Source organism: Delphinapterus leucas, chromosome 21 (assembly GCF_059928025.1).
Source record: "Delphinapterus leucas isolate spDelLeu-1000000601 "Yukka" chromosome 21, BTC_Dleu_Yukka2, whole genome shotgun sequence".
NCBI lineage: Eukaryota > Metazoa > Chordata > Mammalia > Artiodactyla > Monodontidae > Delphinapterus > Delphinapterus leucas.
The window spans coordinates 10,718,444-10,743,871 of record NC_143149.1 but is presented as its reverse complement, the minus strand read 5'-3'; the positions used below and the strand labels follow the sequence as shown (position 1 = coordinate 10,743,871).

The window sequence follows — 25,428 nt, the reverse complement described above, 5'->3', positions numbered from 1 at the left end:
GAAGAAAAGACTCCACTGAATTTAAGAGATTTACCCAAGTACCACACGGCTGGCAAGCGGCAGGATTTGACTGCCTCCAAAGCTGCTTTTCCTCATTCACTGTAAAAATAAGAGAATTATAAGAGAAAACGTACACACTAGAGAAAGGAAGAAAAAAGCATTTTGTGATACCTTGGTTGTATTTTTTCGTCACTTTATGGCATGTTTATGTATCTGTGAAGATGTGTATGTTGTATGTGTGCACACACGTCTTGTGATCTGACCGCTCACGCCACCTGCTAGTCTACATTCCTTAGTGGACATTGTATCGTAAGCATCTTTCGTGGTGTCATTCTTAAGCCATCATTTTCATAGCTGCACAGCTATTCTGTGTCATGAGAAATGAAAACTTACCATATGTTACTATTATCCTACTTTCCTAGCCTCCTATTGTCCCCACGTGTCACCTTATAATTTGTTAGAAGTTGAGGTAACTTCTTTAGACCAGAATCCTAAGACTGGAAAAAGTAAGGCGAATACTTGGAACATTTTTATGATGAAAAGCTAATGCTCTTTCCATTACAAACCTCTCTAAAACTATACGAATGAAGCAAATTCACCCATATTATGTATCTATCAAACTCGACAATACCTACCAAAATTGTAAAATGGGATACCTTTGCCTCAGCCACCACATGGGCTGGGAGTATAGTCACCAAAGTCCATGCACGTGCAGACATGTATTTATAGCGGTGTCATTGACAATGTCAGAAAACTAGTAATAACCAAATTATCCCTCCATTGAAGACTGATTAAATAAATCAGGTTATAGCCATAGAGTAGAATAGCAGTTAAAGCACAAGGCAGCTCCTTTTGCACTGACATGGGGTAACATTTTTAATATATTAACTTTTATTGCAGTCTTTTTGTGTAAAACAATAACAGTCTCCCCACCCAGCAAGGTAACATTTATGTGAGCCATGACCCACTTGAAACTCGAAAGACGTGGTGATCAATAGCAAGGTTAGGAATTTTATTCAAGCACGTTCCCCCCTGCAGTCAACCTATTTCCTGTTCCAGCCGCCAAAATATGCAACACAAATGAGAGATGACTTCTGTGCATGTTTTCAGAATTACACCAATAAACAGTGGGGAGCCCCCGGCTGCTGTCCCCAGCTCCGCAGCCCACCGGGAGCTGCAGGGTCTCCATGTGGCCATGTTGATTCTGGCCACAGCGGATCAGTGCAGAGCATGGCTCTGCCCCCGACAAGCTGTGCACCCCTGGGCAAGTTACTCACCTTCTCTGATTCCTCAGTGTTCGATGTGGCTGGAAACGACACAGGGTATCATGTGCACCAGGTGTAGTAACACTTGTCTGCTCTTAGCATGGTACCCGGTGCGGGGTCAGCGGAAAACCAATGCCAGCTCGCTCTTAGTACCACGACTTCTACTCGCCACAAAATGAGTCAGCCCCCAGTGACAAAGGCTTAGCCGAGGGGCATCCCAAGTTACAGGCACGATTGTTAAGTACACCTTTTTTCTCATAACTCACAGGAGAGCGTCCTGATTATTCGTTTAATGGTTTGTATCTTACCTTTGCAGCGATCATTAATATTTTTAAGAAAAGATGTGTTTGACAGTTTAGTTATGACATTTGTGGATTGGGGTCAAAAGTCCTTTTGAGACAATAGGCAATATTCTTTGTGAAAAGGAAAAGGGACAGTGTAGTAGCTGGGATAATATTTGACTAAACTAACCTTTGGTTTTGCAGACTTTTCATACTGAGAGTTTGCGGGGCAGGTGGGGGGTTGTTTGTTTGTTTATTTGTTTAGAAAACCTGCGCTACTAGAATTCTCTCATGAGTTAACTTTACACCAGTGGTGATCATAAATGCTTCTTTGGGTTTGGGGAGACTTTTTGGCAAGCGCAGCCGCCATAAGGATTGTGTGTAGAATGTACGATTTCTGTTCTGTCCTGACATCGCCCTGCTCTGGGCACATCATTAGCAAAAAGAGAGACAGCTCTGTGTAGGCGCAGATGGAGAGGTTGCCTCGGTGCTCCTGGTAAATGCCTAAATTCCTTCCGTGTGTTCTTGTATGTGGATGCAGCCATCAGCACAGTCCTATTAAATCGCGTGTGTGTTTTTTTAGCTCTCTCTGGTTCATGCTGTACCTGTAGGGTGTGATAAGAGCTTTTAAGTCCTCTCATAATGCAATCTAACCAAGCCTATTTTTTGCCGGAGCGAAACAAAGCCATTTCATTTGCATACATTTAAAAGACTGAGGTGCCGTGTTGAGTTCAAGTGGTGACACAGAATTTGATGAAACACAGTAGCAACTTATACCACTATGAGTGCATTTCCCTCCCTCTGTCATTTTCCTGGGTCAGGTGCATCTCTGCATTAATTAAACAGATACATAATTAATTACCACAAATGAATACACACACAAAAATAGTCCCTGACCCAGGTCCCTTGTCTCGGTTCTAAAATAAGGTGTTCTGTGTTGAATTAGGTGGAAACCGCTACCGACTCTGACACGGAGAGCCGTGGCCTGCGGGAGTACCAGTCTGTTGGCGTGCAGGTGGAGAACGAGAAACGGTAACCAGCCCCCCAAATACCCGCCATCTCCCGAGCGGGGCTCTTGGTTTGTAACCTGACTGCAAGTGTCTAGACGACACTGACCATCAATAATTCAGGCCATTTGACCATCAATAATTCAGGCCAGGAAACAGGGTCATATCTTTATACTTTTCAACGTATATCATTGTAAGTGTGAATTAACGTCCTCCTATGCCTTGTTTCTGCAAGCGGCAGGGGACCCGCTTCTTCTAAAGTAATTTACCACCTACGAAAGCAGGGGGGCTGGCAGCTCTGAATGTTACAGTCCTTTATCCAAAGGGAAAAAACAGGCTGAGGGTGAAACAAACACAGGTTTTCTCACCTTATCATGTTAAAAGTAAAAGGAAAGACAGAGAGAGAGGGAGGGAGACTGAAAGAAGTTTAAGACCTTAGCTGTGCTGGGACTGTGACACTTCAAAGGAACCCCTCAAACTGTCAAACACAGAGAAGTCCATTACAGGAGTGTTGTTTTTGTAACAAAAACAGGATGACTATTTTATTTTATATTTAAAATAGCATATCTTGTAAATTTCATAAGCACAAATTTTGATGAGCACATTACATCGCGAAGCCCCGGTGATTCGCTCACAGTGGAGGGCTTTAGGACCAACCTGCAAAGATTTTGATTGCCAAGGAATTCAGAACACAAACTGATGGCTTCCCCAGGACGCCAAGCTCTCAGAACCCGCACGTCGTCATCGTCTGTACCTGGGGACCTGGGCTGGCTGTCTCCATCCCCCGCGGTGGCTTGTTCTCAGCTCCTTTGCCTCCAGGGCAGGAGATGGTGGCAGGTCCATTAACCAGCTGTACTCACAGCTGTGTGCCATCTGGGGGGCCAGTTGCTGCGGAGCCAAAACATGTAGCATGGGCAAAGTTTGGATGTGTAGACACACATGCACGTGCGCGCACGCGCGCACACACACAGTTCTCACCAGCAAAATCTGCACGCCTGTTATAAGCTCACTTCTGCCAGTCATTTCAGTAACTGGCTGTGTGGAATGACTGACATTTAAATACATACGATGAAAATGTTTTTTAAACACCTGCTGAGGTCAGAATTTGGATTCATTGTTTTGCATAAAAGACAAAATCGGGATGATATTACATTATTCAGATAGGAGAAGAAACTCATGTCCTAAGCTGTGGCAGGAATAGCCACCAAAACTCAGTAGGACACAGATGTTATTACTTAAAAGAATTGTAGACATAAAAGAAGCAGCAGGGCTTCGTTTTACGTGTATGCCACAAACAAGACAGTAAACTTGTAGCGTCTTTCTGAAAGGCAAGTGACCACTCCAAGATAGTGGTTTCACGGGATACATCAAGCCTCCTTGTGTCGTGCAATAAACTTAAGTCTTAAGTGGGCATTATTTAGACATTGAAACTTAGGTAGAAGGTAGAGGTTCATTGTTTGCAAAGCCAAATGGTGTTCTGCCATAGATGAAGCACCAAAGTGCTTGGAATAGAGGTGAAAACACTCGTCTTCCCTGCGAGGTGCTGGCTTGTGGCCCAGGCGCACTCCTGATGAGTGCATCCAGGTTTTGCCACACGAGGCCACCTCGCAAAGGCCCCACTTGTCCCCCTTGCCTCCCTTGCAGGTGCGGACGCTTTAAGCGTTCCAACAGCGTGACGGCCGCGGTGCAGGCGGACCTGGAGCTGGAGGGCTTCCCAGGACATGTCGCCACGGAGGACAAGGGCCTACAGTTCGGGTCCTCCTTCCAGAGGCACTCGGAGCCCAGCACCCCGACCCAGTACGGGGCGGTGCGGACCGTCCGGACCCAGGGGCTCTTCAGCTACCGAGAGGACTATCGGACCCCCGTGGACACTGCCGACCTGCCCCCTCCCGACCCCTGGCTGGAGCCGTCCATGGACACGGTGGATGGCGGCCGCATGTCTCCGTGCCACAGGGACGGCGCTTGGTTTCTGAAGCTGCTGCACAGCGAGACGAAGAGGATGGAAGGCTGGTGCAAAGAGATGGAGAGGGAAGCGGAGGAGAACGACCTCGCGGAGGAAAGTAAGGGCCCAGGTCTCCTCTGAGGCTTGTAGACACTCTTGATGTTGCCGTAACACAAATGGCAGAATCCCCAGGCAGAGTCCCTGGGTCCCTGAGTAAATTTAAATGAGTGGGCTTCCTACTGCCTCCCCCCAATTCTCAGACACAGTAAACGAGAAGAAAAGCAATCGCTAAAGTATTAAAGGGCATCCTTTTGTTTTGTTTTGTTTGTTGGATAACAGGATGGCTTGTGCTCACAGGGATGTAGTTTATCTCATGTTCCACGTGCCGGTTCTCTTGAATTCTGGCAAAGACTTGATATGGAGCAGTTCAGCTGTTTTCTAGAATCATGACTGTCCGGTGTTTATAAGAAATTGCATTGGCTTTATGCCAAAGAAACGTTGGCTACGGTAGACGACTAACCAGCCAGCTGGTGATGGCGGCTCCCGGTTCCCCATCCCCGGGCGGGTGGGGATCTAAGTTCCCCGACCTCGTGTGGGCAGCGCAGATCTGCTCCCAACCCTTTATGCCAGGTGGGTCTCCGGCTCTTGCGCAGAAAGGCACCAGCCTCCCCTTTCCCTGAAGAAACTTATTGTCAGGATTGTCCGGAAGCAGCATCCTTTATGAATTGCTGTGTTGATTTCGAAACAGATACCTCCTGACTTTTGTTTCTAGACCAAGAATACCACAAGAATGATTGCAACGTACATACAACTAACAAATTTTGTCTTTACCAAATACAGTTTCACAGAGGCGTTTCTGAATGTCTTACCTCGACAAAGCATGCTCTTTTAAATTTTTTCTTTTTCCATGAAGTCCTTTGTACAATTGCTAGATCACTATAAATCCTGAAGTTCAAAAGCACACCTGATGTCCTTGGAAATGTCGCCCTGACATTGCATGTCCAGAACTCTGCTGTAGGAGAATATGTCAATAATCCTGGCAGTGGAGGCATAAGGATGAAAGTATCAGGACGGTAACTTATAGACACAGCGGCCCTGGCCACTGAGGAGCCCAAGAGAATGGTTGGTGTTTTGATCCTGAGTTGTTAAAATGTACATCGTTAACTTAGGAAGAAAGGGGAGGGCGCCATGCCTCCAGATCCCCAATTCTCTTCTCCCACATCCCTCTGTCAGTCATCACACCCCACGCCTCCTTCACCGGAGTGGGTACTAGACGCTGAGGGTTTTGGAGGAAGCATAGCCTGTGCCCCGGCCATGCGGCATCGCTGCATGTAGCTGCCAAAGTCACACCGCCCCCATGCGTTTGTCCACACGTGTCACCTGCCGAGGGCACAGCCGACGGTGACTGCGCTCAATCCGATGTTTAAAAATCCCTCGTTTCCCGCAGCCTTTCTTCACTTGTCAGTATGTGCTTCAACGGGGCGAAACCGTTTGAATTGTATCAGGGATTTATACTCTTTACCCAGAGTTGACCCGGGATTTGAAGGAGACTGTCAGCTCCCGCTCTGTACACACCCCCGCGTTCAGCCCGGGCTTGGTGAGCGGTCCTCGGGGCTTGTAAGACGTGAGCCTGAGGTTGGTGAGTCGGGATGTGTTTCCTACACCCTGTGGTTCCTCCATGAAATGCCTTTGAAGGGGAGGAGATGGGGGGACAGTTCAGCAAGAGGTAACCCTTGTCAGGGCTTACCCCACAGTATGTCTGTAGCATTTTATTCTAGAATCATGTGGATTTACACCATTTAGGACACATCCACAGGATTCTGGTCTCCCTCTGTGCGTGGAAGAGATGGAGGCCTTTAGTCCTTGCTGTGTTTGTAAGACAACACAGAGCAAAACCTGCCGTGTCATGATTTTCCATATTTAGTGTGTACCATTAATTCAGTTATGATTTTATCAAGGATTATAGTTTTTTTAAAGATATGTTTTTTAAAAGAAATCTCTAAGCCGTCATGTACTGAACACAGTGCCAAGGGCTACGCTAAGTGCATCACTTACATCTTCAAGGGCTCAGCATATCATGATACCTAGAAAATACTGTCACCTTTATGGAATTAAAGAAACAGGTTCAGAGAGGTTAAAATCTTGCACCACATTCCACAGAGTAGAGCAGTGGAATCCAGGCTCGAAGTCAGAGCTGTCTTTTGTCAAAAGCCGTGCTTTCCCACCACGCTGCCCGATATTCTTCAATCCAGATGTTCCATTCCTGGGAACTTGTCCTTTGTATCCTAACACTGTCTTCTTCTGCTCTTTTAGAAGATGCGGAGCCCCTATCCCTGGCCGTTTACTTCATTCTGATTCTCTGAATCTGTGACACCCATTTGTGGTCCAGAGAGAATCCCTGAGCCTTAAAATACATACTTGGGTTGTGCCTCAGCCCTTGGAAATTAAGAGGTGAAATTAAAAGGCTTCAGCGCTGAAGCATTGTCCTAAGTTATGATTTTCTTGCCACTGGGGCGTTCAAGAAAATTCTGGGAGTAATGCCGTAAGTGTACTGTGTCTAAAATACGATTTGATGATCTGCAGTGACCCCAGTCCATCACTTAGGATGTTCAGTTGTCTTATTACTGGACATCTGGAGAACACATTTTTCCTTCAACAAGGCAGAGAGGGAAGGGAGTTTCTGCCGTCCCTCAGTTGTATTTCCATACACAAGCTTTTTTCCTTTTTCGCACCTTTGGGACCTTCTTCTGGACTCTCTGTATCTTGTAAACACCCAGCATATATTTGCTGAACCCATACTATGAGCCGTTCGATAGACCGCAGGTGGATACGAAAAGGAGTGTATAGCACGGAAGCTGCAGTGACCTAAGAAGGGGTGAAGTAAGACCAGGGCAGAGCTGCTCATGGCGAGTGAGAAATATAAAGTGTAGCAAGAGCAGTGCAGATCCAGTGCTTTTAAAAGACCCTCCCAGGAGCCTGAGAGATGCTGCCAGCAGGGAAAGTCCGAGAAGGCTTCCTGGTGACAGTGGCATCTGGGCTGGACCTTCCGGGGAGGTGGGTTTGGTCAAGCAGGTGGGGGTGGGGGGATGGTGATGAGAGAGCAGGATCAGGGGCACAAGCAGAGGCAGAGAACTGGCTGGGAGACCCACCAGGAAGACCTTCCCTTAGACGTGGACTCTGCACCTGACCGAGGGGAAGGCTGAGCCACTACCTTTCGAGTCCCTGGGCTCTGTCGTCCTCCACTGCCTTGGGGACGTGCTGCTCAAAGGCGGGGTCGGCTCTGCGTTTTCCCAGAGCTCTTACCGCCCGGCCCCGCTGTCGTTTGACATCTTAGGCTCCTGGAAGGCTCACACTTGGTACATCGATTATCCACCAGCAGTGCCTGGCAGAAGCCCTGTGCAGCTGAGGGTCAGAGAGAGGAAGAAGGCGGGAAGAGGTGCAGCCTTCACACCCGGCGGGGGGGGGGGGTGGGGTCAGAGCCCTGCTCACACCTTCTTAAAGCGTAGCATCTAAACCCCACGCATCCTGCAGTCGCCCTCGGCCAGGCTGGGGAAGACCCCGTTCCTCAGGCACCAGCTCAATAATCATGACTCTGCGTGGGTTTTCCTACCACCGTTTAATAACTACGTGTGACTGCATTTCTATGAGGCTCAGAGGCAAAGAACAGAGAACAGATCTGCTGGATCCTTTTTATGATTTTCTTAATTTCTTCTCTTATTTGCCTGGCTTTCTTTTTTTGTGGCCAAGGATGACAGAACAGTTGTTTTGAACCTGAACTGTATGCTTTGCCCATTAAACTAGCACCGTACCAGTCACATTTAGCTGTTTCCCTAGTCATGTTTAAAGGTCAGATCACCTGCAAGTCCAGTCCTCATTTTAAGAACAGATACAGGGTTATTGGTTACGGCCCTTTCAAAAAGCGAAGCTTAAATTAAATGGCTGTTGAACCAAAACCCTGAGCTTGGAATATTGAAATTTCCATTACATGAGATAACTTTTCTCCCGAGCTGTAATTTTATAATCACAGCTCACTGAATCGATTGAACGAATTTAGATTCATTCAGCCCTCTGTGGTTAATAATAACATCGTGAGCCCAGTTAAATACTGGTTTAAGTTAAGTCATGTTAAAGCAGGCTTCCTATTGTTAATACATAAATATTATATATATTTATAATATATTTATATTATATAAATATATAAATATATATTTATAATATATTCATATATATTTATAATATATTCATATATATTTATAATATATAAATATATATTTATAATATATTCATATATATTTATAATATATTCATATATATTTATAATATATTTTTATATATTATATATAAATATAATAAATATATATTTATTTAGATTTATATTTATATAGATATATAAATATATATTTATAATATATTTATATTATATAAATATATAAATATATTATATATATTTATAATATATTTATATTTTCTGGAGGGATTGTAAACCATCACTAGACTAGTGTTTTGGGATTTTTGTGTTAATTATGTTAAACCAAACGGGTAAGTGGCATAAAAACAATAGTATGTTTTCTGAGATAAAAGAAATGATTCCAGAACCACAAAGATCTTACTCAGCAGGTCTGTAGAAATATGAATGGTATAAGGAACTCAACAATGGGGTCTCTCGAGAGGTGTTGGGACGTTCTCTCGCCCCCAAAACAGCTCTGCCCCAAAGCTAATAATCTGAACATCACCAAGTCCGATGCATGGACCCACAGACTCACAGAGCTGGGGGCTTTGATGATTTCCTTCCTCATCTAAGGGACCCCGGCTTCACTAGTCACGTTAACGCCGGCGTCGGGGTTCGGTGTCCAGCATGGGTCCCCCAGTCCTTCCGTGCGGAGGGGCGATGCTCCCTGGATGGCGGCGGTGGCAGGGGGCGTGGCTCGGTCGCTGTGCCCAGGGAAGAGCAGACAACAAGTAGAGTGACCCCGAGGATTCGTGGGCCACGTGGCAATGCAGGGGACGAGGAGATCATGGGCCACAGAGAAACTGCCCCTGGGTCTGCAGTTTGCCCAGGAGTCCCCATCGGCAAAGACAGCACGTTGAAGACCAGAGCTAATGATGGTGCTTCTGAGCAGCACAGCTGCTACAGCCTCTGAGATCTGACCAGTCCTCCAGGGAACGTACAGCCACTGCTTCCAGACCCCTGCTAGGACACACAAGCCTGGTTGTGTCCCGGCTCTTGCTAAGGATGTGGTAAGTGCCCGACGGAGATGTCCCCACACAGCCCAGCCACCCAGTGGCCGCAGGCAAACTGGAGCATAAAAAGAAACGTGTGCTCAAGAAACACGAAACGAAACGAAAACGATAAAGCCAGAGGTCCGGAAGCGAGGCGGTTTGTGGAAGCAGCCGTGTCCCCCAGCCTGCTCTACGAAATGAGTCAGGCAGGAATCCCAAGAGATCCCGGAGTAATACATCTTCAAATGATCATTTCAAACAGTCTGCCGATTTTAGAAAAACCCACCTCGAATTTTGAAAGAAAAGAATAGTGTAAATGTTGTCCTGGCATTTCACAGCAAATTTAGATAGAATTGAAAATTGTGGAACACGCGTGAAAAATAAATTAAAGGAGCAAAGTCAGTTCATCAAATTTCTTTGTACATCAAAGGCCAGGGTTGTCTCAGGTTCTTTGTAGGTTTGCATTCTGATGAGCATACGTCCTAATCTGTAGCTCTTGAAAGAAAGTGTCTAAACTGTGACAAAATTAGGGAAGGATAGTGGAAAAGAATAAATTGAATTTTCGCCTCAAATTCCTTGCAATTATAGGAAGCTATTTACATTATAGGTATCAGATAGAATCATCCCCATTCACTGAGCAGCAAATTCTCCTGCCATTTGCAATCAGGTCATTAGCTACACTCTCACAGCTATTATCTCTCTCTAGCAATCATCAATTTATACCCTTTATAATAAGTCTCCACTGCATTAAGTCAACACCCACATGTCACCCACCTATCCATGTTGTGCTAAAGATGATAAAGTGAAGTACTTTATATTAACACTTCCGTGGAAGTACATTTAAAGAAGAATATGAAGATTGGGGATTAAAACCTCAAAATGGGTAAAACTGACTTTTTAAATTGGGATTGACATATATATACTAATATGTATAAAATGGATAGCTAATAAGAACCTGCTGTATAAAAAAATAAATAAAATTAAATTTAAAAAAAAAGAAACTGAGGCTTAGAGAAATTAACAATAAATAAATAAATACCATTTCAGGAAGCATAGAGTCAGTGAAAAGAAGTGCACTTATCCGTGAGTCACTTCTATATATTCCTGCAGTGACAGGTTGGTTAAAACAAGTCTCTTGAAAGGTTTTCGTCAGTCATGCAAGTTACAGGGGTTTACAAGTGAAAATTCAACTTTTCAAAAACAAAACTAACTCTTCCACTCAGCAGCAGTGGGACCAGAGCTGCAGAAACATATTCAGTTTGGGGAAACAAAGTAGGAAGTATTTTCGGCCCTTCCAGGAGGTGCTCCAACCCCACTGCCCTCCTGCAAGGCTGAAGGCAAAGCAGACAGAGGAGGTGGGCGGGATGGGGGGGTCTGGGGGAGTAAGCCCCTCCCGCAGTGGATTGGTAGGAGACACGAGGGCCCAGGTGTCAAGATGCTGACAAGACAACATTTTTTTTTAAAGTCTGAAAGGATGCCAGAGTGTTATCCAGCTAACTCACTTGTATTAAAAGTTACATTTTTAATTCTTCTTCATATTTTAGGAGCAAGCTAGAATTGGATGATATTAGGGAACTATTCATTTCTTAGGAGCAGTCATGGCGCTGTGGTCGTACAGGATGATGGCAGATGGGGCTCTGGCCACAGCTTATCCAAGTGGGTCAGGAAAATAAACGCGCTCCGAGATTGGTGATTCTAAGGGATGGGGTGGAGTTGCTTGTGATACTTTCTTTCAAGTTTTCTGCGTGTGAAATTTGCCATAATAAAACTTTGGAGAGCAACAATCTGGACAAGTAAGAAAACACAGGCAAACTAAGAAGTGTTGCAGTCCATTAACTTCCCCAGGAGAGCATCGTGTTACGAACACGTTGTCTGTGGGGCCACATCCTCACCCTGTAAAAATGAAGGCTGTGCTATCCCTTCTGTTGTGTGGCTGATTTCTGTTACATTAGGATGTGTCCTCAGCACCCCTCACAGCAATGGGTTTATTTCTGGGACATCAGTTCCAACATGTGACACTTGGTTACGTGGTATCGAGGCCCTTCCCAACGGTGTCTGTGACTCCGTTCCCTTCGAGGGAGGCCGAGGAACAGGGTCTCAGCAGCTGTGTGGCCAGGCTCAGGAATCAGTCTTTGATGCCACTTTCTAACGCACGTTAAATGTCTCAAGTCATTTTATTGAAGGCTGCCTGTCAAAATTACTAATGTTTGGGAAATTGGGGAGAAGGGTAACGAAATTGAGTTTACTTCTCTGGACTCAGGCTCCACCTCTGTGGAAATGCCAGGTCTCAGGCGCCACCCCAGACCCCCTGAGTCAGAATCTGCCTGTAACCAGACCCCCAGGTGACTCACGTGCTGATGGAGCTGGCCTTTGTGGGCTCTTCTCCAGATAAAACCTCAAGGACGTAAGCATTCTGTCCAGAGTAAGTACTTAACTAGCCTGTTAGTGGTGATGGCTGTGTCTGCTTGACGGACGAACCTCCAGGCTAAAACCCCCTTTTTCCTGAAGGCTTGCCCGCAGGGCACTGGAGACAAGCTTGCCCTGCTCTCCTGAAAGCCTGAGGGAATGGCCAGCCTAGCAAACTGGCCCGACTTTGAGCTTCAGGGGGTCCGTGTGGCTGGTTGTTATCTGTGTTCTGCACAGAGTCTCGAGGGGGACCCAGAAGAGAAGATGCTTCTGGCCATCAGAGGAAGATGCTGTGTAAGCTCAGTGAAATAGCTGGGAACTGTTGCTTATAGACAAAACATCAGAGATAAGTGGGCCTGGGTATAGTCGCCAGAAACGTTCTCCTACAGATTGCTACGTGCTTTTGAGGATCACGGGAGCTGGGATCCACCAAAGCTATTATTTCCAAAATAATGACTACGTTTACACAGGCTAAGGAAGGACTGGGGCAGAAAGATGGGAAGTATGGAGGCCCCTGGAGGTAGCAGGTGTGGGTTTTTCCCAGAAATTTCATGCCCAAAGTCTTTTATCTGCCCAGTGAAAATCCCAGAGTTGTCACAGCTATCGGATAATTGGTTAAATCCTTTCCACTGACAAAACTATATTATTTACATTTTTTAAGTGCTATTTGATTAAAGTCTTACAACTTAGAAATCGTTCCTGGATTAAACTGACACTTCCTACCCCCTGAAAGCTGAGCTGGCCCACAGGGTGCCCCAAAGCGGGATGTTCTCACGACCACCGAACGGATGGTGATGTGAGCAGGTCGGGGGAACTGGTCACCCTGCTGACCCCCGAAGGGCTTGGTGGTGTTAGCAGTACCTTTCTAAGCTAAATTTCCCCCAACACTGAAGCATCCTAGTAGCTGGCATTTGGTCGTCTTTTTTTTTTTTTTTTTAACATCTTTATTGGAGTATAATTGCTTTACAATGGTGTGTTAGTTTCTGCTTTATAACAAAGTGAATCAGCTATACGTACACATATGTCCCCATATCTCCTCCCTCTTGCATCTCCCTCCCACCCTCCCTATCCCACCCCTCTAGGTGGTCACAAAGCACTGAGCTGATCTCCCTGTGCTGTTGGCTGCTTCCCACTAGCCATGTATTTTCCATTTGGTAGTGTGTATATGTCCATGCCACTCTCTCACTTCGTCCCAGCTTACCCTTCCCCCTCCCCGTGTCCTCAAGTCCATTCTCTAGTAGGTCTGTGTCTTTATTCCCGTCTTGCCCCTAGGTTCTTCATGACCTTTTTTTTTTTTTCTTAGATTCCATATATATGTGTCAGCACACGGTATTTGTCTTTCTCTTTCTGACTTGCTTCTCTCCGTAGGACAGGTCGTCTTTGAATTTCCTTCCTGCTCAGGAATGGAGCAGACAGAAAGACAGTTCAGCCCGTGGCCATAATTAACTCAACAGTTTCACCTCCAGTAACAGAGATGATAGAATAATAGCTTTTGCTCTTTGGGTCATATCCCCTTTGTGTGATGCTTTTGCTCTTGTTTTTTAATTGACCTTGTTTTTTTCTTAACAGCTCTCGGGAAAATCAGGAGCGCTGTTGGCAGTGCCCAGCTTCTGATGTCACAGAAATTCCAACAGTTTTACTGGCTTTGCCAACAGAACATGGTAAGTGGATCCTCAGGTAACCTCGGCCCCTTGTAACCAAGCTGAACGTCCGTTCTTTCTGTGCTCACCGCGTTCCCGCCTGTTAAAAGATCCCTGCACATGTGCAGCCTGGTGAATGAGTAGGGGGACACTCCCAGCTTTGGGGGTGATTTCAAAGTGCAGCCAAAGCAGAGAGGCCATGGGGGTATGGGCAGGGGAGGGGCAGGGGTGGGAAGGAGACAGGTGTTTCCCCAGCCGTGAGGGGTGTGCTCCGCCACCTGGCTGTCCCCCAGGGGACCCCAGGATGGAGGGGAAGCGTAAATCACTGTCACGGTGGATGTCACAGTGAGGACGGTGCTAGGAGGTGGCTTGAATAGAAACACGTAAACAACCACAGTGCAAGAGATTAGGAAGAGATTTTAGAAATAATTTGTGCTTTATATGTTACAGTCAGGAGTGAACAGAAATACCATGGACTAAATTAGGTAATACGGTTGGCATTAAACTTGGTTCTGATCTTCCTGAAAAGATCAAGGGGACACTCTTACCTATATGTATGCTTATATGTATACTATACTATGTATAAATAAATATAAATGTATATTGTTACACACACACTTTTCCTTATCTGACTAAAGAAAATATTCACTTGATATTGTTTGGAGAAATAACTAAACAGTAATCACACTACGTTACAGGTTCTTTTATTTATAATCCATACACTGACTTCTTTCAGACCAAACATTTTCATTAAAACACAAGTAAGTCTCTGCAAGGTCCCCCATAGCAATGGTTCAAGGTGATTTGATTTTGTTTTGTTCGGCTTTTAAATGTACAAGGAGGCGTGTGGATTTACAGAGCGTTCTTCCACATCAAAGGCAGCAGAGCACGTCAGAGTTGCCAATTTATCCCTTTTAATCAGGATCATTAAAAAGTATGTTTTCTCTAATATTTTCCAATTTAATCCCATTCAAGTTCATCATGAAATTTAAAGAGTTACCGCCTGGTTGCCTATGACGTGAAGTTATAATCAACATTTAAAAGGGGAAACAGGCAGGTTTAGAGTCCCTGAAAGAAACATACAGCTGTGGAAACATTCAGTTATTATGTTTACTGGGCATGTTCTAGCATCCTCCGTCGTGTGTATTTAATGGATCATCTTTAAGGAATTGATTTAGGCCGTTGGAGAGCACGGTCCGTATTCCACCGAGTCTGGTGGGGAGGGTCGTCCCCATCTTCAGCACCCTGCACTCAGCAGAGACACATTATTCAAGCTTATAAAACCTGCGTGTCTTCTCTGCCAGAGCAGCTATACTAGACTTAAAAATTATCCACCCTCTTATGGTTTTGATCCCTCTTATACATGTCAGATTGCGTTTTGTGTTAACCTTCAAAAGTCTGGCGTGACTGCTTCCATTTCTTTTGACCTCCGTCTAGGATTAGACCAAAAGAGTCTGGAGCATTTGTTGGAGGAGGTCAGGTTGGGGCCCTAAGCAGGCCTGTCAGCAGAAATGCTGAAATGCTGACCGTACAAGCAGGGGCCTTGCTCAGCAAAGCCACACTGTCCACACTTTGCAACTTTAGGCCGGTGACTAGTTTTCAGTCAAGGAGATACATCAAGAGCCCACCAGCTGTTTAGGATGGACGACACCGGGCAGGACCCACCCTTGAAGCTGGCGGGTCGATACCGGTACCTCTCGGGCCAGCGGCTCAGCACCCCAGAGCAGGGAGAAATGGAGTCACGCTCAGACCGGCTGGTCTAACAGTGTACTTGAACACGACCCACGGTCTCTTCTCAGCCCTTCTCAGGACACACAGCTCCCAGAGAATGTTCTGGAACATGGAGCCTCAGAGCCCACATCCCACCTGGACCCCACGGCCTGCGGTTAGCAAGGACGGATGGCTCTGTACACGTTGCTGGGGTAGGGGACCGGCCTGGCTCACCACTGACATGAAAAAATGAGACAAACAGATCGGGCGTCTGAATGTCCATTGGACGCAGACGCAGCCACCTCCCGTGCAGAGCCAGACCCTGGCCGTGCCCAGTTCCACCGACACCACGGCCTCTGCTCCCTGGGAGCCCAGAGGACAAAGGTTTCGCCGGTCCAACGGGGAGGGTAGGTGACCACAGAGTCCACTCTCGGGCGACATGAGCCTCAGCACAGCCGTGGGGCAGGACCAGGGCCCGAAGTCCCACTTGGGGAGCCGTTCCATCCGTCAGACACGTTCAGGCCCCATCACGCCTGCACCTGCGGGAGAGGACGTTGTACTTGTGTCATCTTCCGGAAGAGCAGCTGAGGACCCGCCTTTGGGGGGAGGAGTCCCCCCAGCCCCGACTGTCCAGGGAGCCCCTGTGCACCCCCATCACCTGCAGAGCACGGTCCGGAGGCAAGACCTTCGCTCTGCTTTTCTTCACAAGCAGTGGCTGAGCTCAGACAGGCAAGTACATGACAACCCAGGCGACTGGAGGAACCTCCTGCCCCAGCCCCTGCCCCTGAGCCTGCACCTGACCTTGCACCTGAACCTGCACCTGCCCCTGAACCTTCCCCTGACCCTGACCCTGCCCGTGAACCTGCCCCTGACTCTGACCCTGACCCTGAACCTGACCCTGCACCTGCCCCTGACCCTGAACCTACACCTGACCCTGACCCTGCACCTGACCCTGCACCTGCCCATTGGGCTCCTCGATCCACACGCCCAGTTCGCCTGCTGGTGGCTCAATGGAGAACGAGCTTCAAACCGCAGACAATGGCCCTGGGTTGCAACTTTCACTCCAGACGGAGAAGGAGAAAACGAGGGCGTTTTGTGCAAGTCGCTTGGACAGTGGTTCTTACCGTCTGCCCTCAGGTCAGCACAGCTGCCATCTGGCTGCATCAGCAGAACAGACGGGGCTCAAAGAGTGACCTAGTGGATGTGGGTGTGGAACCAGGACTGAATGTGTCCCCAAACATTCACATGACGAGGTCATGAGGGTGGGGCCCCCATGCTGGGATCAGTGCCCTCATAACAGAGACCCCAGGGAGCCCCCAGCCCTTCCTCCACGTGAGGACACGAGAGAAGACGCCGTCTGTGAACCAGGAAGGGGGTCCTCACCCAACACAGGATCTGCCAGCATCTTGACCTTGGACGTCCAGCCTCCAGCACTGGGAGAAGTAGACTGTGCTGTTCATAAGCCCCCAGTCTGTGGTTTTCTTGTTCTCTCGGCCCAGATGGACTAAGACAAAGGTTAAAGGAAGTTTAAACCCAACCAAATAGAAGTTCCTGATGTGCTTCATGGGAAGGACTTATGAACAAGCCGGAAATGACACATTTTAAGCAAATTCAGATAAAAGTTTACCTATCAGAAATTTCTCTGTCTCTTTAACCTGAGATAGCCCCACACTGAATCAAGGGAACCACACCAGAAAAATCCACACACCGAGGGTGGCAAACTCAGGTGCCTGCAGGCAGGTCACGCGGCCCGGGGAACTTGAGGCCGTGGTCACCACCCATCACTGGGCGCCGGGGGCGTGGCCAGGCCACTGGCTCTCTGCTCCTGTGGAGTCACCCAGCTTTAAGTAGAGACTACTCATTGAAACTACACATACATCAGGTGCCATGTGCAGAAGCAAACCCACCTTGGGGCCACATGCGCCCTTGGCTGCCCGTGTGCCGCTCCGTGACATCACCTGCACGTTCCAAGGGCGGGGACCTGTCCCCGAGACAGTTCTGACCCTTCAGGAGATCGACGCGCCTGCCCTCCCTCCACATGGGAGCGACGAAATATACATGGTACATTTGTAGGGCATCCCTGACCTTCAGAAGCAGGGCTGAGACCGCTCAGGGAACAAACAGAAACGGCCGTGGCTCCAGGCCCATCTCCCCAGCGCCTATGACCACCAGCAGCACTGCAGACCCTCCCCGGGCACCAGCTTCCCAGTAACCGCACAGGCGACCAGAACCCTGGGGCCTGAATAAACTGTCAAGCGGCTGGAGCCTTAACACGTGCCACCATCCCCAGGTTCCAAGAAAGCGTTTTCAAAATGAAACAGTGAAGGACTGTAACTACACGTGTATTCTTCAGTAGACTTTATTTTTCTTCTTCTCATTTCCTCTAGTTGTGTTGTGATAGAATTAACATACAGCACTGAATAAATGTAAGGGGTACCACATAATGATGTGACTTACATACATCATGAAATAATTATCACTATAAGCTTAGTGAACATCCATCATCTCCTGTGGGTACAAAGGTAAAGAAATAGAAAAAATATATTTTTCCTTGCAATGAGAACTTTTAGGATTTACTGTCTTAACAGCTTACCTGTATAACACACAGCAGCGTTGGTGGTATTTATCGTGTTGGGTATCGCATCCCTAGCACCTGTTTATCCTGTAACTGGAAGTTGGTACCTTTTGACTCCCTTCTGCCACTCCCCACCCCATCTCCGGTAACCACAAGTCTCATCTCTTTTTCTAAGAGTTTGTTTCTTTGTTTGTTTTTGAAATACAACTGACCTACGACACTGTTAGTTCCTGTTAACACAACATAGTGATTTGATGTTTCAAGATCACCACAGTAAATCTAGTTACAATATGTCACCACACAGAGGTATTACATAATTATTGACCGTATCCCCCACACTGTACATTTCATTTATTTTGCAACTGGAAGCTCATAGCCCTTAATCTCCCTCACCTATTTCTCTCTTCCCCCCACCCCCTTCCCTCTGCAACCAGCCGTTTCTTCTCTGTATCTATGACTCTATTTCACTCATTTTGATTTTTGTTCACTCATTTTAATTTTTAGATTCCACATATCAGTTAAATCATACAGTATCTTTCTTTTTCTATCTGACTTATATGTTGTTTCAAATGGCAAGATTTCATTCTATTTTATAGCTGAGTAGTATTCCATTGTGTGTGTGTATATATATATATATATATATATATATATATATATATGTAATCTCCTTTATCCATTCATCTGTTGATGGACATTTAGGTTGTTTCCACATCTTGGCTATTGTATTGATAAATAATGCTGCTATGAACGTTGGGGTGCATATATCTTTTAGAATTAGTGTTCTTGTTTTCTTCACATAATACCCAGATGTGGAACTGCTGGATTGTGTGCTAGTTCTATTTTTAATTTTTTGAGGAAACTCCATACTGTTTTCCATCACAGCTGCACAAATTTACATTCCCACCAGCGGTGCACGAGGGCTTCCTTTTCTCCACGTTCTCACTAACCTTGTTATCTCTTGTCTTTTCGTTGGTAGCCATTCTGACGGGTGTGAGGTGACGTCTCATTGTGGTTTCAGTTTGCATTTCCCTGATGATCAGTGATGTTGGGCATCTTTGCATGCACCTGTTGGCCATCTGTATGTCTTCCTTGGAAGACAGATCCTCTGCCCATTTTCTTAATCAGGTTAATAGACTTTATTTTTTAGAGCAGTTTTAGGTTCACAACAGAATTGAGTGAAAATACAGAAAAATACAGAGAAAAATCCCATACACCCCCTGCCCGCACACACCACAGCTTCCCCACCATCAGCATCCCCACCAGGTGGTCCTTTATTACAACTGATGGACCTCCAGTGACACGTCACCACCCAGGGTCCGTGGTTCCCATCAGAGCTCACTCTCGGTGTTGGACATTCTACGAGTTTGGACAAAGTTATCATGACACCTATCCACCATTACAGCATCCCACAGAGTAGGTTCACTGCCCTAAAAATCCTCTGTGCTCCACCTGGTCACCCCTCCTCCCCCCAACCCCCATGGCCACTGGTCTTTTACTGTCTCCATAGTTTTGCCTTTTCCAGCAGGTCCTAGAGTTGGAACCATACAGAATGTAGCCTCTTCAGACTTTTTAACTGTCAGCAAATACTTAAGGGAAATGTTCCTGAATCCTCGTGGGCCCTCGGGTATATCTGCACCCGATTCTGAACTCGTGGGGCTTCTCCCTAACCCGCTTCCTTGGGAAGAGCAGCCCCGCCCCCGCGCTCCGAGTTCTCTAACCGCCCTCCGAGCAGCTCTAACCTGCGCCTATGTGTCGGCAGGACCCCAGCGCCATGCCCAGGCCCACCTCGCAGGACCTGGCCGGGTACTGGGACATGCTGCAGCTGTCTGTCCAGGACGTCAGCATGAAGTTTGACGAGCTGCACCAGCTGAAGCTCAGTGACTGGAAGGAGTTGGCGTCCCCGGAGAGGAAGGTAACCCCCCACCTGCCGCTGCCACCTCCCGGCGTCCAGGCCACGTGCTCCAAATGCCACGTTATTATGTGTGTCTCGGTGTTTGATTAACAGTACGGGATCCGATTTTCAGGGATAAACCCATGTGTACGTGATCGGGGTGGAGCTAAAGTCGTCAGCATGTGTAATGAGACCCTTTCTTGCTGACAATTCCCGGAAGACACCAACAAAACTCACGTTGTCTGCCGCGGTCTGGTTTCCGGTAGGGTCTGTCCTCTGCGTTATCGCCATCAAACCTCTGTTTGGATTGTACTGAGACGGTTTCCCACCGGGGAAGTTTCAGTTCAGTTACAATGCCTCCTGTGGAGATAAACTTTCCAGTTGCACATCTGCAGTTGAAGACAGGGAACACTTGAAACTTCCCTGAACAATTTGAAGATGTAAACTTCCTGGCCCTGAAATAGGCTGAAAATGTCCATTAAGTTTGAACCTATGGTTTCACCTCTTCCCTCTAGAGATCATCTTTACTGGGGCTGATAGATAAGTGTGAATTAGCTATAAAGACATTGACTTCCTAACACATTTTAGAGAAGTTCTGCGTAATTATAATCTGATGTTTCTGGACAGACATTATCAATTAAAATGATAAAGAAAATTAATCCAACATACTTGGGACAGTGGTGTTTAATCTGTCGTTCAGGGTGTACATCTAGATAGCTAGAATGAAAGCAGCAGCAGCAGCATCCATTTTCCCAGAAACGTGCTGCCCACCATCGTTGCGGGGCTCCAGGCTGGAGGCCATCGCTCCATTGCGGGTGGCTGAAAAAGTCCTCACCGCAGATAACGGGGCTGAGGGGCCCGCAAACCATCAGGTTGTACATAAGCAAGTCCAGGAAATCTATGGTTCGGTTTTGAAGTGAAGGAAATCATAAGTAATGATCCCAAATGAAAAAGTTCTTCAAAGAAATCACTAAAAATACAACTTATTAAACTAGTCTGATGATATGCAAAAATCCTCCCTATTTTTCATTCTTCGGTAATTGACAGCTAATATAATCCCTTCCGCCTCAACTGTACACAGAGAGTAGTCCTCAAAATGAACACGGTTCCTGCTGAGGGTACAGCACCCCGTCCAGAAGGCGAGCAGCCCTTGAACGCGGCCGAGGCTCCGTGTCCTGCACTCGGGACACAAGTCCTGACCCTCTGCCTCATAGATCTGCTCGGCCACCTGCCCCCCACCCCCGCTTCCACTGCAGGGAGTCTGTGAGCCTCTTGAAAACGGAGACTCACAAGAATGGTTGATTTCTTACAGTCCCATATTTCAGAGGCTGCGAAAAGAGAGGAGAGAGAGAGATAATCACAGTCAAGCACTTAAGGCAGGGGTTAAATTTTGAAATAGCTGCAAGTCTTCACAAATTAATTACCCCTGATGGTACCCCTGCCAAAAAGCCGGGAGGGACGTTGCTTCTGGTCCAAGTCATTTTAAAATAAGTCATGGGAACAAAGTTTCAGACACCAAAACGATCGTCCTGCCAAAAACAATAGCACACAACATCAAGATTCTGCCATGTGTTCACCTGAACCTGTGCTAATGGCCAAGCCCGGGCCCATCTAGTGCCCTTCGGATTCTTTTGGAGGCTGAAGGGAAAGAGAGGAGTGGGTGCCCCCCCAACAGCTATCTTCTCAGAAAAGGCAGCATCCGGGCCCCGTATGTAACATCCCCTTTCCTGACAAGGATACTGGTTGCGGAGTTCCCGCCCTCCATCCACTGGGAAGGTCCAGCCTTGTTAGCGAGGGGCCACAGCAAATAGAGAACACAGTGTGGGACACAGGCCTTCCACCAGGACCCTTGCAAGCATTGTGTGTTCCTTTGCTGCAGAATTGTGCCATTTCTCTTTCTGGAAGAGGCATACACGTATCTTGGGGTGACTTGTTTGAGAACACGAGCTAAGGGTCAGAAATAGTTGTTTGCATCCTTTTACCAAGGAAGCGAAACATCACATGTAGTTCATGTCAAAGGGCTTAAGGCCCATAGTAGAGCATCTGGACATCGGTTCCCTGGGACACCCTGCGAGAAGGTTTCCGTGTCCTTGGACCTTGGAGTCTGTTGAAGAGACTGTCGCGTAGGACAGGGCTGTCGGGCGGCATCTTCCGAGACCCCTGGGAAACTCAAGAACGTGAGCGAGCCTGTGAGCACTTGTCAAGTGTTCGCCCAGCAGCAGGGTCAAAATAACTCTAAGACTAGGGCGGCGTCCCACGCACACATGCAGGATGGATGTCCTCGTGTGTAAACACTCCCCCCCCCCCCCGGGGACCTGGGGGCAGGCACAGCAGGTCCACCCCGGGCAGGGTCACGCGGCATCGGGTGGGCGCGGGGCTGTGAGCTGGGGGGACGGCCGGGCTCCTCTGACTGCCCCAATTTTGACTTGTGATGCTTTTCAGGAAGAAAGAAAGGTCCCCCCTCCAATACCAAAGAAGCCCCCCAAAGGGAAACTTCCCATCACCAGAGAGAAGTCTCTGGACCTGCCGGACAGACAGCGCCAGGAGGCCCGGAGGCGTCTGGCGGCCGCCAAGAGGGCAGCGTCCTTCCGCCAGAGCTCGGCCAGCGAGCGGGCCGACAGCATCGAGATCTATATCCCCGAGGCCCAGACCCGGCTCTAGGGCTCCGGGCCCGCCCCTCCCTCCCCTTCTTCCCATCACCCGTGCCGTGCATCACATCCCTGGTCACTCCTGTGTCACTCCTCCAGCGAGCTCGCCCCGGCTGTTGTGTTTGTGCCATAAACACCCTGGAACACCCTGACGTCCACGGTTTGCGAGCTCACGGCCATGAGGACTTCTCCCCGGATGGCCTGGCTTCCCGTCAGCAGGGATGGAGAGGCATGGGGACACCTGACATACCCACTCTGTTCTCAGAGGGGTACGAGGAACACCTCTCGAGATGGAACCCAGTTCACACTTTGTTATTTATATTTTTATAAATTGTGTGATATTAGAGGCAAGAATAACAAAAAAAACTATGAATGGGTGCATCTCACCACTCACTCAAGGCATTAGACACCCAAGAGGAAGGTGCTACAGCTTGAGTGCAGGAAAGAAAGACCCCACCCGTGGCCTGGGGTCACCGTGCCCTGAACCCAGCTGACCCCTCACGTGGTTCTTTGTGCCAAGTCTATGGTGATGAGAAGTCATCTCTCCAGCCACCAATCTCCCCGCCGTGTGCTTCTCCAGAAACCTGGGGGGTGAGGAGTCCGCCCCCGCCACAGATATTCAGCGCAGCATCTACACAGTCAGAAAGTCAGCTGAATGTTCATTCACACAGGGAGAGACAGATGGAAACAGAGCAGAGTCTTAAGAAAGGCTGGCACTTCTGTAGCAGGAGTAGAAAAGAGCAAAGAGTTGTCCTCACTCAGATAAAAGAGTCATTTATTTTTTATTCCTTTGTAACTTAAAATGTCACACATGGTTCTGTCTTTAAGTTTCACCCTTTATGCACCATGTGATTTTTTTCTTTATAGATGTATATATATTCTCAAATGCTCTGTCAGTTGACTTTCCAGGGTATCCTTAAAAAACAGAACAAAACAAAACAAAACGTTTGCTTGTTTAAAATGACAGTCGTGATGTTGTAAAAAGTTTAAGAAACATGAATGTGAGTGGTAAGTATCTCTCAGTTTAAATGGTAAAGAAGAAACGTAGTTTACATTTGTATTTTTCCAGAATTCGTTTGTCCTATGCAGTATGGCTAAAGTCAAGAATACATTTCTTGCCTGTTTTAGACAAAAAGAACAAGGGCACATGGTGATTTCCACCTGTGGACTTCAGCAAAAGTCCTTCGTTTTCGTGGTTCTGATTGGCACCAGAGAAAAATAGGAAGGTCTCTAACGGAAGGTTTCCCGTTCGTCTCATGAAATTTAGATGCCGTGACCGTTGTTCCAATCCGACGGTGTGTGTGTCTGTTCAGACATCACTTCAGAGGAAGCGCCTGTGGATTTATCCATTTGACCCCATACTAGAGTCCTCGCTGTGACTCCAGGTAAAAGCAGGTGACGCGGCGTTTCCGCCCGAACGCCGGGTCCCCTGTGGCCCCCCGAGTGCTGTGCCCCCAGCCCAGCAGCACAGACCCTCCCCCATAGCACTTTGTATTCCTACCTTGACTCGCACTTTAAGACGCACCCAGCTCTCCCTGCAGCCTGATAATGTATGAGAGCCTTCGGTGAGGTCCTTGCACAGCTGGGGCGCGCCTTAACGCCTGCAGCTTTTCTTTTTCCTCGTATTCTACATTTCACGAAGCATGGGGTTCGTAGGAGCACAGATGATATTAAAGCATGTTTAGCTTCAAAGTTTTACTTTTTTAAAGCTGAGTAGTTAAGAATTCCCTGTAAGGACAAAACCCTGTAAATGGAACCTCATATCTGGTATATATTTTACCAAACAGCCTTAAAATATATTTGGAAGCAAAAATCAGTACGAATGTATATCCTTGAAAAATGCAAAAAAAAAAAAAATTCCCTGAAATATTCTTCTATAAATGAATCCTATTTCCCCCAGAGTATTCTAAACATTTTTTCTACCTAAATAAATACCTAAATCCTGAGTAGTATACAATAATGATGCTTCTTCCTATATTCAGTATACTATGTTAAAGACAAATGTATTTGCAAGCATTGGCATTTTAGACTCTAAACATGATGTATTATTAAGACGAACAGTTCTTTAGGAATAACCACAGAAAACTCGGTGTGTCCTCATTCACATGGGGAAATGTAAACTGCATACGTGTTTGCCAACCTACTCACGTGTGCCTCGCCTGGAAGCTGATGGGTTTTATCTCATTTCCTTGAACTTGTACAAAATATATACCAACAAATTATAAAATTAGACAATAATGATTTTAGATCCCAGATTCTCTGATGCTGACTTAAACCAAAGTACTCACTGGATTTGGATTAATTTTCTTTATGTTTTGTAGACTCATTTTTATCTTAAAATCCCCAAAAGTCTTGGCCTAAACCATCCCTTGGTGAGCAAGTTCACCTACAACTAAATTTGACATCAGTTGTTGATGCGAAGTGGGGAACGTGTACGAACCCCTGTTTGGTCCACGTTGTTCCAAAGAAGGTCGTGTGACGGGGGGCAGGGGGGATGCTTGCGGCTGGGTCTGATGGAATGGTACCCGTTTGTGTGACACGACCAAGTGCAATATATCCGTTCTCATGGTGACATCCCATCATGAAATGCAGACGATAAGCCATGTTTACACATTGTACATGTAAAGAAAAATAAAACTGTTTATAATACTGTGTTAGTCCATCACACTAACTTATTACAGTCACTTCTACAGACACAGAACTATCCTGTGATCGTTTCACCACGTCGTGGATATAACTTTACTAAAAGATTATACGTAAATTTGAGAATATGGTTGAAAATGATAACGCACGATGTTCTAGGAACATTGTGATGGAAAGTGCCATGTTCTCTGTGATCACAG

General features: G+C 46.9%; 1 protein-coding gene across 1 annotated transcript in view; it reads left to right on the top strand.

Annotated features, from left to right (window-relative positions):
• Window positions 1–22,598, top strand: part of DLGAP2 (DLG associated protein 2) — a 96,262-nt gene extending 73,664 nt beyond the window's left edge. The window contains exons 7-11 of the mRNA XM_030762544.2: window positions 2,493–2,578; window positions 4,198–4,613; window positions 13,691–13,782; window positions 19,806–19,958; window positions 22,380–22,598. Coding sequence (XP_030618404.2) covers window positions 2,493–2,578; window positions 4,198–4,613; window positions 13,691–13,782; window positions 19,806–19,958; window positions 22,380–22,598 — 966 coding nt within the window. The remainder of the gene's footprint in view (window positions 1–2,492; window positions 2,579–4,197; window positions 4,614–13,690; window positions 13,783–19,805; window positions 19,959–22,379) is intronic.
• Window positions 22,599–25,428: the final 2,830 nt, after the last annotated feature.